The 16,172-nt window shown below is 38.9% G+C and overlaps 1 protein-coding gene and 1 long non-coding RNA gene across 3 annotated transcripts; one reads left to right on the plus strand and one right to left on the minus strand.

Annotated features, from left to right (window-relative positions):
- Positions 1-10,179: 10,179 nt before the first annotated feature.
- LOC107989807 (uncharacterized) lies at positions 10,180-11,726 on the minus strand. The gene is made up of 2 exons (XR_001761328.2): positions 10,874-11,726; positions 10,180-10,454 (listed from the first exon to the last, which is right to left on the minus strand). It is a non-coding gene; the product is annotated as an uncharacterized LOC107989807 (long non-coding RNA).
- Positions 11,727-11,749: 23 nt separating this feature from the next.
- barhl2 (BarH-like homeobox 2) lies at positions 11,750-15,938 on the plus strand. 2 transcript variants are annotated; one of them, XM_008307321.3, is made up of 3 exons: positions 11,750-12,960; positions 14,491-14,716; positions 15,421-15,938. In XM_008307321.3, the coding sequence occupies exons 1-3, from the start codon at positions 12,246-12,248 to the stop codon at positions 15,731-15,733; spliced, it is 1,254 nt and encodes a 417-aa protein (XP_008305543.1). In that variant the 5' UTR covers positions 11,750-12,245; the 3' UTR covers positions 15,734-15,938. The 2 variants fall into 2 exon arrangements, with proteins under 2 accessions (XP_008305543.1, XP_008305544.1); XM_008307322.3 differs by having other exon boundaries at positions 14,500-14,716.
- The last annotated feature ends 234 nt before the right edge of the window (positions 15,939-16,172 follow it).

The following is a 16,172-nucleotide window of genomic DNA, read 5'->3' on the forward strand; positions in this document are numbered from 1 at the left end:
AATCTTCAGTACATCTGACGTCAACAAGGGGTGATCAACCTGGGACCGTGGAACAGGTTTGGCTGTAAATACATGACAGATGCATTAAGGCGATCAAAGAATTTAAGGTTTTTCTTAAATGTAAAAACTTGGCAAAAAAAAACATCAATGCAAAAAAAATATATATATATATATTAGCAGTAAAATGTGCACAACAGAAAAGGTAAGCTACTTGTTAGCTTACTTCAAAGCCGGGGACAGATGAGACGAGGATGACGATGAACCACAGGCATATATATATATACATATATATACATATATATATATATATACATACATATATATATATATATATATTTATATATATACACTGTTCCCTCTCTACAAATACAAAAACATTTCAAAATCCATCAAAAAATTTCAAAGCTTATTGAAAGGCTGAGGGAACTGAACAACATCCTAATCCTAAACTTAACAAATGTGAAATTTTGCGAAACGTCGGAAACGGTCGAAGCCTCTGCCTTGTTCTATTTCCTGCTTTTCGCACCACACGTGCAGATACTTCCCCCTTGCATAAAACAGCTTCATTTTACACCCAGAGCCGGAGCTTTAGTTAACTGGGCCTTATTAAAACACAGTTGTGCTCCAGTTCAGGGTCACTGACAGAGTGTTGCCCATAAATAATTTGAGGTTATGCCGTGCTGCTCTCAGCTGGTCAGTTTACAAAACTGGAAGTGATCGATAATCGTCCCCCCTGCGCTTGCCCTACAAACACCTTTAGCCGACGCGGGGTTATTTGCTTAATTGGGAGCTTTTGCCGCTCAAATTCTGACTTATTTGATGCTGATGGCGAAGTCCCGAGAAACCTGCAATCTTCTCGTAAAGTAAATGTATATGTGCATCTTCATTTAAATGCTGGTCAGAACTGTTAGCTAGTCAATTTGACCGCCCCCCCTTTCTCCTTCACTTTCTAATCCTCCCAGCATATTATGGAGGGAAAGAAGGTCCCAATTAAAATTAAAATAAGCTCTTTTAATGGTCTCGTAAATTGACAACTGAACAATGATTTTCGAACGGGTATCTGTCAAAGGTCTCGGAAAATCCTCAGTTGATAAGGCCCAACGCAGCCAATTAGACGCAGAGTAAGGCCTTAGTCGGTAATGATTTTCAGGTCCCTTAAGGTGTGGCATGGACACTTATTGCAAATTACTGACAAAAGAGCCCCGCTGTATTGATGACGGGGAGAACAGCCACGTCTTTATGTTCCCATCAGGTGGACAAGCACCTAGTGGGGCCTGGAGGTGAAGCCTCTATCTCTCTCCCTGCAGCCATAACGCGGCGTCACCGAGCAGCTCATATAGCCGGCCCCCCTGCGGATACGAACACGTGGAGACCCAGTCTCTCTCTCGACATCGAGAGAAAAAAAAAAATGCTAATGCTACCATGAGGGATGTGTCAGGAGTGGATAATCAATAATGACTGCAAGTTTACTGCCCTAATTATAGCTCTTGTTCCTCAGTCCTGGGTGGCTGTGGGGCAGGTGCTTAATTGAGCTGAGGTGGATTTCTTTTTTACAATCATATTCATGTCCTCCTACCGTCCCTCCTGTCTCCCCCCGTCCCCCCTTTTGTTTACAGCCAGGCTAGGTTTGATCCGAGCGTCAGATTAATAAAGATGCAGGATGATGTTTGACGGTCAGGTAGGAATTCAGATTCGAAGGCCATGATATAGCCAGTGGTCATATCATTTATTTTCAGCTTCAGTTCCTCTGGAATCCTGCCTGTGCAACGTTGATGCTGCTACAGTATGTTCACCTCAATAGTCCAAATGAGTAGATGATTACACGTTTGCATTTGAACTTGAGACGGGTAAAGTGGATTCTGTTTGTCCTTCTTTACTTCATGACTTCTTTTTTTCTTTCTTTCTTCTTTCCATCCTTCCTTCTTCCTTCTTCCTTCTTCCTTCTTCCTTCTTCCTTCTTCCTTCTTCCTTCTTCCTTCTTCCTTCTTCCTTCTTCCTTCTTCCTTCTTCCTTCTTCCTTCTTCCTTCTTCCTTCTTCCTTCTTCCTTCTTCCTTCTTCCTTCTTCCTTCTTCCTTCTTCCTTCTTCCTTCTTCCTTCTTCCTTCTTCCTTCTTCTTCTTTCCTCCCTTCCTTTTTTTCTTTCCCTTTTTCCTTCCTTCCTCACACCTTTCTTCTTTCCTTCCTCCCTCCCTCCCTTATTCCTTCCTTCCTTTTTTCTTTCCTTTTTCCTTCCTTCTTTCCTTTCACCCTTCTTTCTTTCCTTCCTTCCGTCATTCCTCCCTTCCCTCTTCCTTCTTTCCTTTCTTCCTTCCTTCATCCCTCCTTCCTGTCTTCCTTCTTTCCTTCCTTCCTTCCACCCTCCCTTCCTTTTTGCTTTCCTTTTTTCTTTCTTTCATCCTTCCCTTTTCTTTCCCTTTTTCCTTCCTTCCTCCTTTCCCTGTTTCCTTCCTTCACTCCCTTTTTTCTTTCATTTTTCCTTTCTTTCTTCCTACCTTCTTTCCTGTTTTCTTCCTTCCTATTTGCTTTCCTATATTTTTTTGATTTCCCTTCTTTCATCCTTCCCTTTCCTTATCCTTTTTCCTTCCTTCCTCACTCCCCTCCTTCTTCCTTCCTTCCTTCCTTTTTCTTTCATTTTTTCTTTCTTCCTTCTTTTCTTCCTACCTTCTTTCCTTCTTTTTTCCTACCTTTCTTCCTTCCTGCCTTTCTTCTTTCCTTCCTTCCTGTTTTCTTTCCTCCCTTCCTTCCTTCCTTCCTGCCTCCGTCTGCTCTTCCTTCTTTTCTTTTTCTTCCTTCCTTCCTTCCTTCCTACCTCCTTCCTTGTCTCAATGGACTTTACAGTGCCCAAACAAACATAAAAAGTTTTGGAGGAATTGTATACTCCCATTCCCACCACTCTAGTGTGTAGGACCACTCAAGGTGTGTAGGACCTAGTTTTCTTAACCAAAATATGTTTGACTTTTGATTCTGTTTTTTTTTACTTTTCAATATATACAGGGCTTAAACTCTAGCAAGTTTCTTGATAAATTGTGCCAAGTGGTGTTGTTGTCCTCATCATGATTTCAAGTACGATTTTATTTCAGGCTCTGAAGAACACTTCAATAAATAAACCTGCAATTAGAAATATAAATAAATATGTCTCGCACCTGCCGTAAGATGTTGATAGATGAACATTTAACAACCCTGAGGTTTTCTGTCATCTCGTTTCCATTAGCTTCACTGTATGGTGGATTTTTTTTTCTCTCCATTTTAAAGCTGCAGAGAAAAAATATATACCTTACATACATACAATAACAATCAGGCTTGGGGATTACTTGTTAGTACCTTTTTTTTTAATTTACTAGTATTTGTGTTTCTGTCATCTAAAAATTGGTTCAGGATTCTGTTTATTACTAGCTGAATCCATGCCAAACCGTATACGGAGCGAATATTTACCATACCATACATACATTACTAATCAGGCTGGGATTACCTTGTTAGTAACTTTATTTATTATATTAATATTTGCATTTTTGTTATTAATTGGTGCAGGATTTTATACCATCTAAGGTAGCTGTTATATATATATATAAATATATATACATACATATATAAATATATATATAAATATACATATATATGTATATATATTTGTATATACATATATATGTATGATGACAGTACTGTATTGTTGATCGTTTGTTTTGCCTTGCTTTTCCTTGTTGTAAGGAACTGCCAAATTGGCAAACCCACACCAAGTCGTATTTCTTCTGGAAGAGAGAGGCTTTGATTTGCCCCATCTTTGTGTCACTCTGACTGGTACAGTATTTGACAGGCAGAGTTAAAAATTGAGAAAATTGCACATGAAAATGCGCATGTCTCCATTTCTTGCCTTGGGCTGTAGCAGCATATATTGAAACCCACTGCTTTGTGTCAACTGTTTATCAAAGGGCCACATTAAATTCCTGTGTTGGGTAACTACCTCATAGATGTAGAGGGGGGAAAAATATATATATATAAAATATCTTTTACAAGCAGCAATCTTGAATAAACCTGCCAAAGCAAGCTTGTGACCAGTCAGTCTAAAATACCATGTGCATGATTGTGACCAGACACTCGCACTCTGAGATCCTCCGTCCTCTTTTCCCTGTCTTTCTTCTCAATCATTTTCGTTATTCCCCCCGTCCCCCCCTTTTGCTACAAGAAATAAACCTCCACTCCATTTACAGAGGATATGCTTCTTCCGCTGGCCATTTCTCTCTCTCTTTTATGTTTCAAAAGGGCACATGCTCTAGAGCCTGAGCCATTCTGCCCTGAAGTCCTGCACCGGAGGCGATGCTTGCCTTAGTAGCCACATCACCAGAGGACTGGGTTAACGTTTTCTGACTGTTTCCCTGACATGGTCAAATCACATCAGTGTGCGCGCATGTGAGGCTGCACCTAGCCCTGCAGTAATGGCCGTCACAAACCTGTATTAAATTAACACTATTCTGTCTGGGAATAATGTTGACCAGTCCGACGCCTCTATTGTTTGTGACAATAAATAAAAAAAAAATAAAGCGTGGCTTATCTTTGCATTTGTACTCAATGGTTGGTAATACGATATGCAACAACATTTTACTTGCATAAAAAAATTGGTTTCTAATTCCAGAATTAAAATCACCTTTAATAAAATCCTGTACATAGATAAATAAATATTAGGGATGTCCAATGTATACATAAATAAATATTAGGGATGTCCAATGTTAATTCTTTCCCGATATCCAATATCCCAGTGTTGTCCAAACATTTTTAGGTCATATCATCCGGGCGAAACCTACACATTAAGAAATCGGCTTTTCATTATCAGAGGAAAAAAAAAATTCTTACCGATATTATGGTATTCTTTGGATTATAAGTCATATTTTGGCAAAAAAAAACAACTATTCTTACCGATATTACCGTATTCTTTGGATTATAAGTCATATTTTTTTTTCATCCTTTGGCTGTGTTTGCGACTTATACTCAGGTGTGACTTATATATTAAAATGTATAATTTCACAAATTCATTATATTCACACCGACAGCCACTAGAGGGCACGCTAGGCTTGTTTCCCAGTAAATGTTACTCCTGTACCACTGGAAATGTACATATTCGTTATTTTTGGTGTACCCAGTAAATGTACACTGGAAATGTACATATTCGTTATTTTCACAGTGACAACCACTAGAGGGCACTCTAGTTGGCTGGCGCGACATATTTATATATGCGGCTTATATATGTTTTGTTTTTTTTCTTCTTAATGCATTTTTTACTTGGTAAGACTTACCCCGGAGCGAAAATACAATTCATAATTATGTTAATTATGCATAATTATCGATCTAATACATATCAAGTCAAATCATAAATACACCAAACATATTGCAGTTTGCTAGCAATATTCAAATCCCATTTGACATCCAAGTGTCTGTCAGGGAGAGCTGCCCTGTTGTACTATCACCCTTGGTATCTTCATTTAAATCCCATTTAAATTGCATATATGGTAATATATGAGAGAATTGGTCAGTCAGACAGTTTAGTAGTAAATTAGCCTTAGAGATGTGCGTTTTCTTTAACTTACAATTTTGTTGCCCTTTCAAAGTAAAGCTCGGTGAAACACGTGTTCCCAAGGGAGACAACTTTCAAATCACCTGCGTGACGATGTTGTCCCTTTGAACTGCACGCAATGAAAAAGCTAGCTTCTTGTTAATCTGATGGTGTCCCCCATATGTTTCCTCCAAGTTGGAGGATTATTTTTAAACGTGATTCCTTGTCGAAGCTCCCAGACAAGTTATTGGGACCCGTCACACCTTGTGTTTACTGTCTCAAACGCATCACTAACAAGCATTATTGCCCCCAGGGTAACAAGTGCTCCTATTCGATCTGCTGTCTATGTTCCACCATTTATGGTCTATAGCGTAATCGCAGCATTAGTTGTCATCCTTTATTGTCTTTCTTTTCCTATTTTGCCTGCCGTTCTGAACATTATTATGATGTAGCTGCACTCTTTTTTTGCCATTTGCAAATCTACTACATGATCCCTCGCTATGGCCAGTTTTCTCCTTTGCAAGAGACCAAACGAGCTTTGCCTTCATAATTTCTTGAGTTTCTCCTTGTCTCCGTTCATCTTTTTTTTTTTTTCTTTCCCCGAACCCTCACATTTGAATTTCTATATAATAGGCTTTGACTTCTGGCTGCACGTTTATGGGTCTTTTTTTTATGTTATCACTTAAGCTCATAGTGTGGAGCTGCAGAGCACAGACTCCGAGTGACAGGCCAGCCAGTCAGCAAGGCGTGCCTGTCAGCTTTTCTCACACACTAATGATTTCCCTTTAGTCTATTTTCTGTCTCATTGCCCGTTTCCTTCAAAAACAACATTGCTCATTTAAATGATCATGCCCAGGGCGTTTTGGTCTTCAAATATTGTTGGAAAGTAAGGGATTAGGTAAAATATGCTTTTTAAAAATGTTAATATATTTTGTGGTCTGATTTTTTTTTTCTCTACTGAGGCCAATTATGGAATTTCTGCTGGCTGAAATAATGTCAAACTGACACGCCGGCTATAATTAAGCTGTGCTTGAAACCATACTTTCACTGGGGTGTAGACGAATGTGCCTTGCAGTGACACAGAGCCATGCTCTGCAAGCTTTTGATCATTGAATCATTGCTTATGTTCTTCCCGTCCTTTTTTTTTTTTTTTTTTTTGCTCCCTTGCTGCTAACAGATTCACCTTTTTACTCTTTGTTGTTGCCAAAAACGTATTGCCTTGTGTTTTATTATTCAGCGGCGTGTACACTTCGTTATCGTGATATCATGACTGCACTTACCGCAACGTTTGTATTGAGAGTAGCACACAGAACATAGGTACAAAATGTGGTACATTGTTTACTGGGTTTAACTCGGGATTTACATTTTTGAAGTTTCGTTTTTGATGGCGTGGCGGAGAGGAATTGTACTCAGATGGATTAATGGATGGATAAACAACTCCTTGGCATGATAGTGGTTGATGAATTTTAAAGGTTTAAACCCTGCCTAAAGCTCTTTCGACAGTTTTTTTTTTCTTCTTCAGCTACTGCTGTTATGTATCTGCAGCAGCCTGAAGCCAATTAAAAAAAATCTTTACCAAAGTGGATAAGTGATCTGGGACATACCACAAATGGAGAACAGGACTTCTATACGATACGATAGGATACGATGCGATACGATACGATACAATGCGATACAAAGCAATGCGATGGATGCGATACGATACGATGTGATACGACACGATGTGATACGATACGATGTGATATGATATCATATGATAAGATAAGATAAGATAAGATAAGATATGATATGATATGATACGGTATGATATGATATGATATGATAAGGTATGATATGATATGATATGATATGATAAGGTATGGTATGATATGATGTTACAATGTGGTATGATAAGGTATGATAAGGTATGATATGATATGATATGATAAGGTATGATATGATATGATATGATATGATATGGTATGATGTGATATGATAAGGTATAATATGATATGATAAGATAAGATAAGATAAGATATGATATGATATGATACGGTATGATATGATATGATATGATAAGGTATGATAAGATAAGATAAGATAAGATAAGATATGATATGATAAGATAAAATATGATATCATATGATAAGAAATGATAAGGTATGGTATGATATGATGTTACAATGTGGTATTTGATAAACAAACGTGTAGCAGCAATTATTTAAAGTGATTTTGAATATCAAACTTAACCCTTGCGTTGTCCTTTGGGTCTAGGTGACTCGATGGCTGATAATATACCTTTTTTATGTGCGTGTACGGTACGTCTTGTGCAAACTTTTTCTCATACTCTGATTCTGGGATAAGATGCAAACCCGTTGTGAGGACGCTGCGTTGGTACAAAATGCTAAAAGGAGTTTAGAGTGAGAATCGTAGTCTACCAGAATATTGTGACTATAAATTACCTAATGCAGAAATCACAAAATATACAGAACAAGAGGAAAGATGTTACATGTTGCACCGGACCACTAGTCGATGTTAGAGACAAAGCATTGTGTATATGAAATGTTTTGGCCTTTTAAACTAATTACACTCTCTGCTGAGGCAGACCCACCACAGGGTGTATATCCCTGTTTACCTATTTAGCCTCAACTGGCATCTTTTCTCCTCATATAAATCAACTTGTGATGGATTTGTTGCGCTTCCATGTATTTCTGCCATTGGAAATGCTAAGCCTAACCCTGTGGTTGGCTTCCAATGGATTTGATTCTCTCAACATGTTTCATCTTACCCATTGGCCCGTTTGGGACTCTTCTCATTATTGTTGTAAACCCACCGAACAAGTTAGGCTCAAGTCCATCAATAAAAGTTCTGCAAACATTATAGAACAGTTTCACACATTTCACTTCTACACGTTGTGATCGCGGAGAATTACTCAAATGGCATGCAAAACATCTTTGTATGTCTTTTAGGTTGCTTTTGAGGTCACCTGCTAGGTAAGATAAGTAACAAAACGGCTGCCCATATTTTCACAAATATCATCAATATTGCTGTTTCTGTATGCCGCGTTTGGCTTCCCACCTTCAAGTTTCTGCTGCTAAGTACTTACCAAGTACTTCCAAAAAAGGGAACAAACACAATTTTCCACAGGCAGGCTAGAACGAATCCGTTATGCATTAGTTAGTAGCTGCTAATTATATATACTGTATATATATATACATATATATATATATATTATATATATATACATACATATACATATGTATATATATATATATATATATACATACATATACATATGTATATATATATATAAATCACTGATACCTATATATTAGCAAAACGATTACTCCTAACATAATATGAGTGGCAGAAGATATATGTTGCAACTTGTACACCTCGAAGCTTAAAAGCTATTAAAGAAACAGCTTTCATTCTATCGTTATAAATTATTTGTATACTACTACTACTAATACTACGACTACTATAATAATAATAATAATAATGATATTATTATTATCTTCATCAGTTTGGTGGTACTTGTGGTTAATGTTGCATCAGACAGCTGCCGCATTAACAGGAGCTGAAGGTTTGACAGCTTCAGTGATACTTTATTTCCCGCTCGTTATTTGTTCTTTTTTTTTTTTTTTTTTTTACACCAAGCAAAAAATTCCTGATTCATTCTTTTATCTATCGACAGGAGTGACATGTGAAATCATACATGCCGTTAGTCAGCTTGTCCTTTCGGTAGCCTTTAATCAATACCACTCCCCCGACTGTCTCTGGAGGACGATTGGCAACACAGACACACACACTCACACACACACACACACACACACACACACACGCACGCACGCACTCACACGCCTTCACTATCACATACACATACCCAAGCAGATAGACAAACCTGTAATACAAGGTACAAATTAATTAAAAAAAAAAAAAAAAAAATTAAATACACATTTCAGTTCCAGACTTGAGTGTAATATAACATTTAAATATTCGCTATTTTTATTTTGTTTTGTTAAAAAAATTCTTAAAAATCAAAATTGGTGCCGCACGGTATTACTTGTATTTCCAACACAGGAAATATGTTTTTTAAAATAAATAAACAAATAAATCAGTAATAATAAATACATGTTTTTTTTTTGGTCTTTTATTGATTTTGCATTTCATATTGTCATCTGTAAAATAAAAGTAAAATTTATTCGTTGCTAATACCACAGTAATAGTTGGACTAGGTTGGTATAAAATATACATTTGATTTTGGTAGAAATACATATTACATAGAAATGCAATACATACGTACAACTTTTTTTTTTCAGGAGGCTGACAACCACGGTTAGATTTTTTTCATCAGCATCATAATCATCATCATTACCGTCATCATCATCATCATCAACATCATCAGACAATCCTCTTTTTAAGTTGCTTTTGCTCAGTGTGCGGCCGTAAAGATTGTCATGCCACTGACTCCCGTTTGGCGCAGACGCGCGCGCCCTCCGTCCAACGTTGACTGACGTGGATGAGCGTCTGCTCGGATAAAAGTCATCTGAGCACAGCGATTTAGGGGAGGAGAAGGAGGAGGAGGAGAAGGAGGTTTGATCTGCGTAAATTAATGATAGTGTTTGTTTTGCTCCCGTCGTCGTTGTTGTTGTTAACTCCCGTGACTGTGTATTTCTACACACACACACACACACAGCGTGATTAAAATCTCACCGGTAACTCGCGTGTATTTGCGGCGTGAACTTGAGCTTTATCAGTCGAATGCGATGTGATGTGAGGAGGAGGAGGAGGAGGAGGAAACAGCCGAGGCCTCTCTTTCCTCCTCCTGCAGGCCGTCTTTGCCGCCGCCCTGTGGTTAAACTCTGCCTGGATTCGGCCGATGCACCCGCACGCACGCACGCACAAACACGCTTCCAAACGCACACGTTTTCTGGGGAAAAAAAAAAATTAATCATAAATAAAGTACACATTTTGTGTGTGTGTGTGTGTTTAAACGTTAACAAAAATAAAATAAAATAAAATGAACAAGTTTGTTTAGTAGCTGACTATTTTCGTGGAAACTTAATTTTGAAAATAGCTCCGTTTATATGAACGCATGTTAGAAAAAAAAATAGTTTTTTTTTCTGTTTTAAAGCCTAATATAAAATTCCGAATTGAGCAATTGGGAAAGGGATATTTTTGGACAGACGCCTCATCTGTCATCTTTTATTTTACAAGCGTCAAATAGTGCAACGCATATATATAAAACATCGGAAAACATAAACGTAATTCAACAAATTTGGAGCAAAAATAGGGGCAAATTATTCACCTAAAAATTCAACACCCGTGTTGTGTTTTTTTTTTTTTTACCTTTGAGACAAAATCATCCCGCAGAGAGTCGGCATCAGTAGCACGGCTGCGGCTCCTTCTCCTGTTTCTGCTCCTGCTCCTGGCCCCTCCTGCTTCCCGCCTTACACCTACTACTCCGTACGTACCTCCGTGCGTTCTTGTTTCCCTCCTCTCTTCAATTTATGATCTGCATCATCATGAATCTTCATCAAGGGAGCGACAGCACGAAAAGAGAGAAAGTGTTGGATTCTTCGAGGATTGTACCTTTAAAGCGCTCATTAGCGCTTCATAATGACTTTACTAATGAAGATGACACGGCGATTAGAACGATAACAGGCCGCGCGCGCGCACAGGCACGGAGGCACGGGCCCGCTGCTCTGCGGTAAACAACAGCAAACGCTGTGGCACCAGGGGCGGAACACAGAAATAATCTGTCAAGTAATATTAATTGAAATGTTCATTGGTTTTTTTTTTTTAAAGTCCGCATTATATAAACCTGGAAAAAAAAACTTCTATTGGCCGTGTTTTAACGACCACTGTCGAAACTTCCCGCTTCTCGCTTCCCGCTTCCCGCTTTTCGTCCTTAATTGAATTACACGTCCAAGCTCTAATTCGTTTTGGGGAGGGGAAAAAAAGAGAGAGAAAGAGAAAGAAAAATAGTGTATTTTGCAACGTTTTTGCATATATTTCTTGGGCGGGAAATGGTTTCTGATGTGGCCTCGTAGATCGAGGTTGTTTTCCTTCTTCTTCTTCTTCTTCTTCTTCTTCTTTAGAGAATTAAAGTCAATTCAATGGCTGACTTGAAGTGTCTGTAATTAGAAAACAAGACCCTGATTGGTGAGGTGAAACGGTTCTGGTCAGGATACAAACCAATGGAAAGAGAGAGAGAGAGAGGGAGAGAGAGAGGGAGAGGGAGTGAGAGTTTATCATAAAAGATAAAATATAAATTCCCCCCTCGCCGTGGGGCCATGACGTCAGCAAAGGAAGTCATTGTCGAGCAACACTGAAGCGATTAGCAACAAAAAGGGAAAGGGAGGGGGGCTGATGTGGAGGACTCTTTCTCGGTCTCTGTCTGTCTGTATATGTCTCTATATACGACTCAAGTTTTTCAGCTAAACTTCAATATCCACGCAGAATCAGGGGGGACACGCCGGAGCACGCACATGGAGGCAGCGCGCGTTACTTCTTTGCTCTTTTTCTATTTTTCCCGATCGCAACCATTTGGACGGCAACATTGACTATCCTACTCATTTGGATTCTTGTTTTTTGTTTTATTTGTATTTGATTTTTTTTTTTTTTTTTCCTATTTTTTTTTTTGTTGGAAATCTTAATCGGGAGAAGCGAACCTCGCTGCCTAGAATGAAGACTGTGGCCGCCTCATTGCTTTCTTAACATGGAAGGATCCAGCGGGTCAAATTTCGGGATAGACACAATTTTGTCCAGCAGCGCCTTAAACTCTGGTAACACGGTGCTTATGAACGCGGGAGACTTCCACTGCAGCGGCGGCGGGGGCAGGACAGTCCCAGGTCAGGATTTCAGAAACCAGGCCACGCCGTCACCAGCCTGTTCGGACATAGACTCTGTGGGGGGCACCGAGCCCTCATCCCCCATCTCCGTCACCACCGAGCCGGGCGCCGATCCGCATGTGGTGCAGGACAACGGCCTTCAGCATCAGCAGCAGCACCACCACCACCATCACAACCACCACCATCACAACAACCACCACCAACATGCAAACCAACCTCACATCCAGTTACCGCAGGCGCCGCAACTGTCGCCGCAGCCGCAGCCGCCGCCGTTGGCAGGGGCGAGGACTGCCACCTCTTCTTTTCTAATCAAAGACATTCTCGGGGACAGCAAACCGCTGGCCGCCTGCGCACCTTACAGCACCAGCACCCTGATTTCGTCATCCTCCACTACCTCCTCTTCCTCATCTCCGCCGCCTCACCACCACCACCACCACCACCACCATCGTCCGTCACACACACCTAAACCAGAAAGTGCCACAACGGCTCCGGACAGCTTCAGGCCCATGAAGCTGGAGCAGGAGGAGAGCAGGAACAAGCTGGACAAGAGGGAGGACATCCACAGCGACTTGAAATGTAACGGTAGGAGCGTGGTCTCGATTGTCAGTGGAAAGCATTTATATATAAATATATATATATATATATATATATATAAAATGACAAATGACAAATGGTAAAAAAAAAGGGCAAAGCCAAATTGCAAAACACAAAACAAAACAACATACAACTATGATGTGACATGTGCAATTTATTAAAATAATTTACATTATTACACGTCATTATAAAGCTGAAGGTCGCGGACAGGAGGCTACAAAACAACTCGATAATAATAATAATAATAATAATAATAATAATAATAACATGATCATGTTTGGTTTCCTATAAAAGAAGTCCTAAAAAAATACGATCCAATAAAATTAACAAAACATTGTATACAGTTGGTATGGGAAATAGCGTAATTATTAGAATATCGTTTTCTATTTGGGCTGCAAAAATCGTGTAATTGCTTAAAGAAAACTCACTTCATTTCAAGTGTTGAGCAAAATGTTGACCCACCGCGTGCCTTCAATCAGAGGTGAAACCTGGAAATGTATTAGTAAAGATTTAAAAAAAAAAAAAAAAAAAAAAAAGTATGTCAACACCGTTTCCGTTCGGGACGGAATCACGCATTGCATTACCTTTATGGCTCAACTGGGTCAATGTCATAGCTGTTTACTGTAGGGAGTCACTGTAAAAAAAAAAAACGTAAAAAAAAAATAAAAAAAAAAAAAAATTCAAAAATAATAATGATATGATAACAAATGGGGCAATCATTGAAATTTTAATATTGCACGACCAAACAATTAATGAACAAATAATGATAATAGTGACATTATTATTATTATTATTATTATTATTATTATTATTATTATTATTATTACTTTTTAATACAGTCAGTGTGAAAACAGATGAAAGCCGTGTTTTTCCGGCGCGCCATAGTCTCCCTTGTGGGTAAGTTAGAGAGATGATCGTTGTTCCTTAAGGAGGAGGTGTTACAAATAGAGACGAGTTAACAATAATTTCTATATATATTTTTTTTTCCACCCAGTGAATGAAAAGATGCAACTTGATAAAACAAACATTGCTTCATAAGCTCGGCCGTGTTTTGTTTTTTTTTTTGGGTTTTTTTTTATTTGCCTCTGCGTTTCTCGTGCGTGAGTTAGTCAAAGTTTTTTTTTTAATGATGATCCCTAACCTCTATTTTATTTTTATGTTTATTTGCTCTCTTTCTATACAAAAAAATGAAGTATTTATCTCTGCCAGTTTTTATCATAGCTTAAAATTAATCAGAAAACAAAAGTGAGTGATGCGTCATAAGGATTGAAAGCAAAACTATATTAGACCATCTCATATATGAGTAGGAAGTTATTGGACACTGACGTGTTTTATATATATATTAAAATCTACAAAGTGCGTTGAGGATTCTCCAATAAATGCATCATAAAAAAAAGGATGAAACTAGAAAATAAATTCTATGTATATAAGTTTGATTTAGATACGTGTCTTAGTTCAATTTAAATGATGAGGGGAGAGGAGGTTCTTTCTGCACACCTAACGTTTGCTTCCACGCAGGGACTAAAGAAGAGGGAGACCGGGAGATCTCCAGCAGCAGAGACAGTCCGCCAGTGCGCTCCAAAAAGCCGCGCAAAGCGCGCACGGCCTTCACTGACCATCAGCTAAACCAGCTGGAGAGGAGCTTCGAGAGACAGAAGTACCTTAGCGTTCAGGACCGCATGGACCTGGCCGCGGCTCTCAACCTCACCGACACACAGGTCAAGACCTGGTACCAGAACAGACGGTAGGTCAACAACAGTGCACTTCACTTCACCTCACCGCACCAACACCGCCATCATCATCATCGTCGTCATCATCATCATCATCATCAGCGGTGATCCAGATATTGAGCCTAAAAAACCTGCACGTCTTCATTCACTTTTTTTTTCATTCACCAATTCAGACACCGTTGTCCGTGATGTAAATCCTCATAGTTTCACATGGGTCCACTTAAAAAAACAAAACAAACAAACAAACAAAAAAAAAACAACTAAAAAGTAACATGTAAAAACTTACTCCTCTGTCGTGACAATTTGTATCTCAAACTCAAACTCCTAAACCTCAAAGGAATTTTTCATAAAAATGTTATTCTTATTCCTGAAGATGCGTTATCTAGTTGAACATAATCTACAATATATATATATATATATGTATATATATTTATAAATCATCTATGAATGTTTAGATTCATGTTGCCTCATTATGTCAATTCCCTGCATTAGTATTATTTATAATATGTAACACTTTTTTTTTTTTTTTTTAGATCACACTGACTTCAATCTTTTTATTTGTTGCTTGTACAGTCAAAGCTACAGCCTGAGATAATTAGGGATGTGTGAGCCAATTAGAGATCCGTTTAGGGACCCGTTTAGAGACTGGGCGATTAAATAATTAATTAGCTGTATTTTGATCAGATTTTGATCAGATTTGTTTTTCTTTCTTTCTCAGGACGAAGTGGAAAAGGCAGACGGCAGTGGGGCTGGAGCTCCTGGCCGAAGCAGGGAACTACTCGGCCTTACAACGGATGTTCCCGTCGCCCTATTTCTACCACCCGAGTCTTCTCGGCTCTGTTGACAGCACCACAGCTGCCGCGGCCGCCGCAGCCATGTATAGCAGCATGTACCGAACTCCTTCTACACCGCACCCGAGCCTCCAGAGACCGTTGGTCCCCAGGGTGCTCATCCACGGGCTAGGGCCCGGGGGGCAACCTGCGTTGAACCCACTCTCTACCCCGATGCCTGGTACACCGCATCCGCGATAATAGAAAAACAAACAAACAAACGAACAACAACATTATATATAAAAAAAACAAACTAAAACCAAAACTAATCATAACACAGAAATGAAAACAACAAGAACAGAGAACAAGAGGAAAAGAGGTATACCACGTGCTGCAACGGAGGCTCCAAAATCACAGAAGGACTCTTTTCTCCATCCTCCTTTAAGAAAACAAAACCGAAAAAAACACTAAATGAACTTCTGCAGAAGAACGAAAAAGAACAAAACACTAAATGAACTTCTGCAGAAGAAACAAAGAGAAGGAGCTGTTATTTAAAATTTTATGAACAAAAAAAAAACCGGTGTCCGGGTCCTAATCGAACCGGATCAACCGGAGAGGATGACGCCTATCTGTTTGTTTGTTTGTCTTTTGTACACATACACTTACATTAGTGCAAATAAACTTATAAAGTTTATTAGGT

Source organism: Cynoglossus semilaevis, chromosome 2 (assembly GCF_000523025.1).
Source record: "Cynoglossus semilaevis isolate Cse_v1.0 chromosome 2, Cse_v1.0, whole genome shotgun sequence".
NCBI lineage: Eukaryota > Metazoa > Chordata > Actinopteri > Pleuronectiformes > Cynoglossidae > Cynoglossus > Cynoglossus semilaevis.

Bases quoted from the DNA above. Each gene is read 5' to 3' on its own strand.
- barhl2 (XM_008307321.3), top strand. From the start codon at position 12,246: ATGGAAGGATCCAGCGGGTCAAATTTCGGGATAGACACAATTTTGTCC. The intron at 12,961-14,490 runs GTAGGAGCGTGG...GCTTCCACGCAG, and splicing joins CAGCGACTTGAAATGTAACG to GGACTAAAGAAGAGGGAGAC. The intron at 14,717-15,420 runs GTAGGTCAACAA...TTTCTTTCTCAG, and splicing joins ACCTGGTACCAGAACAGACG to GACGAAGTGGAAAAGGCAGA.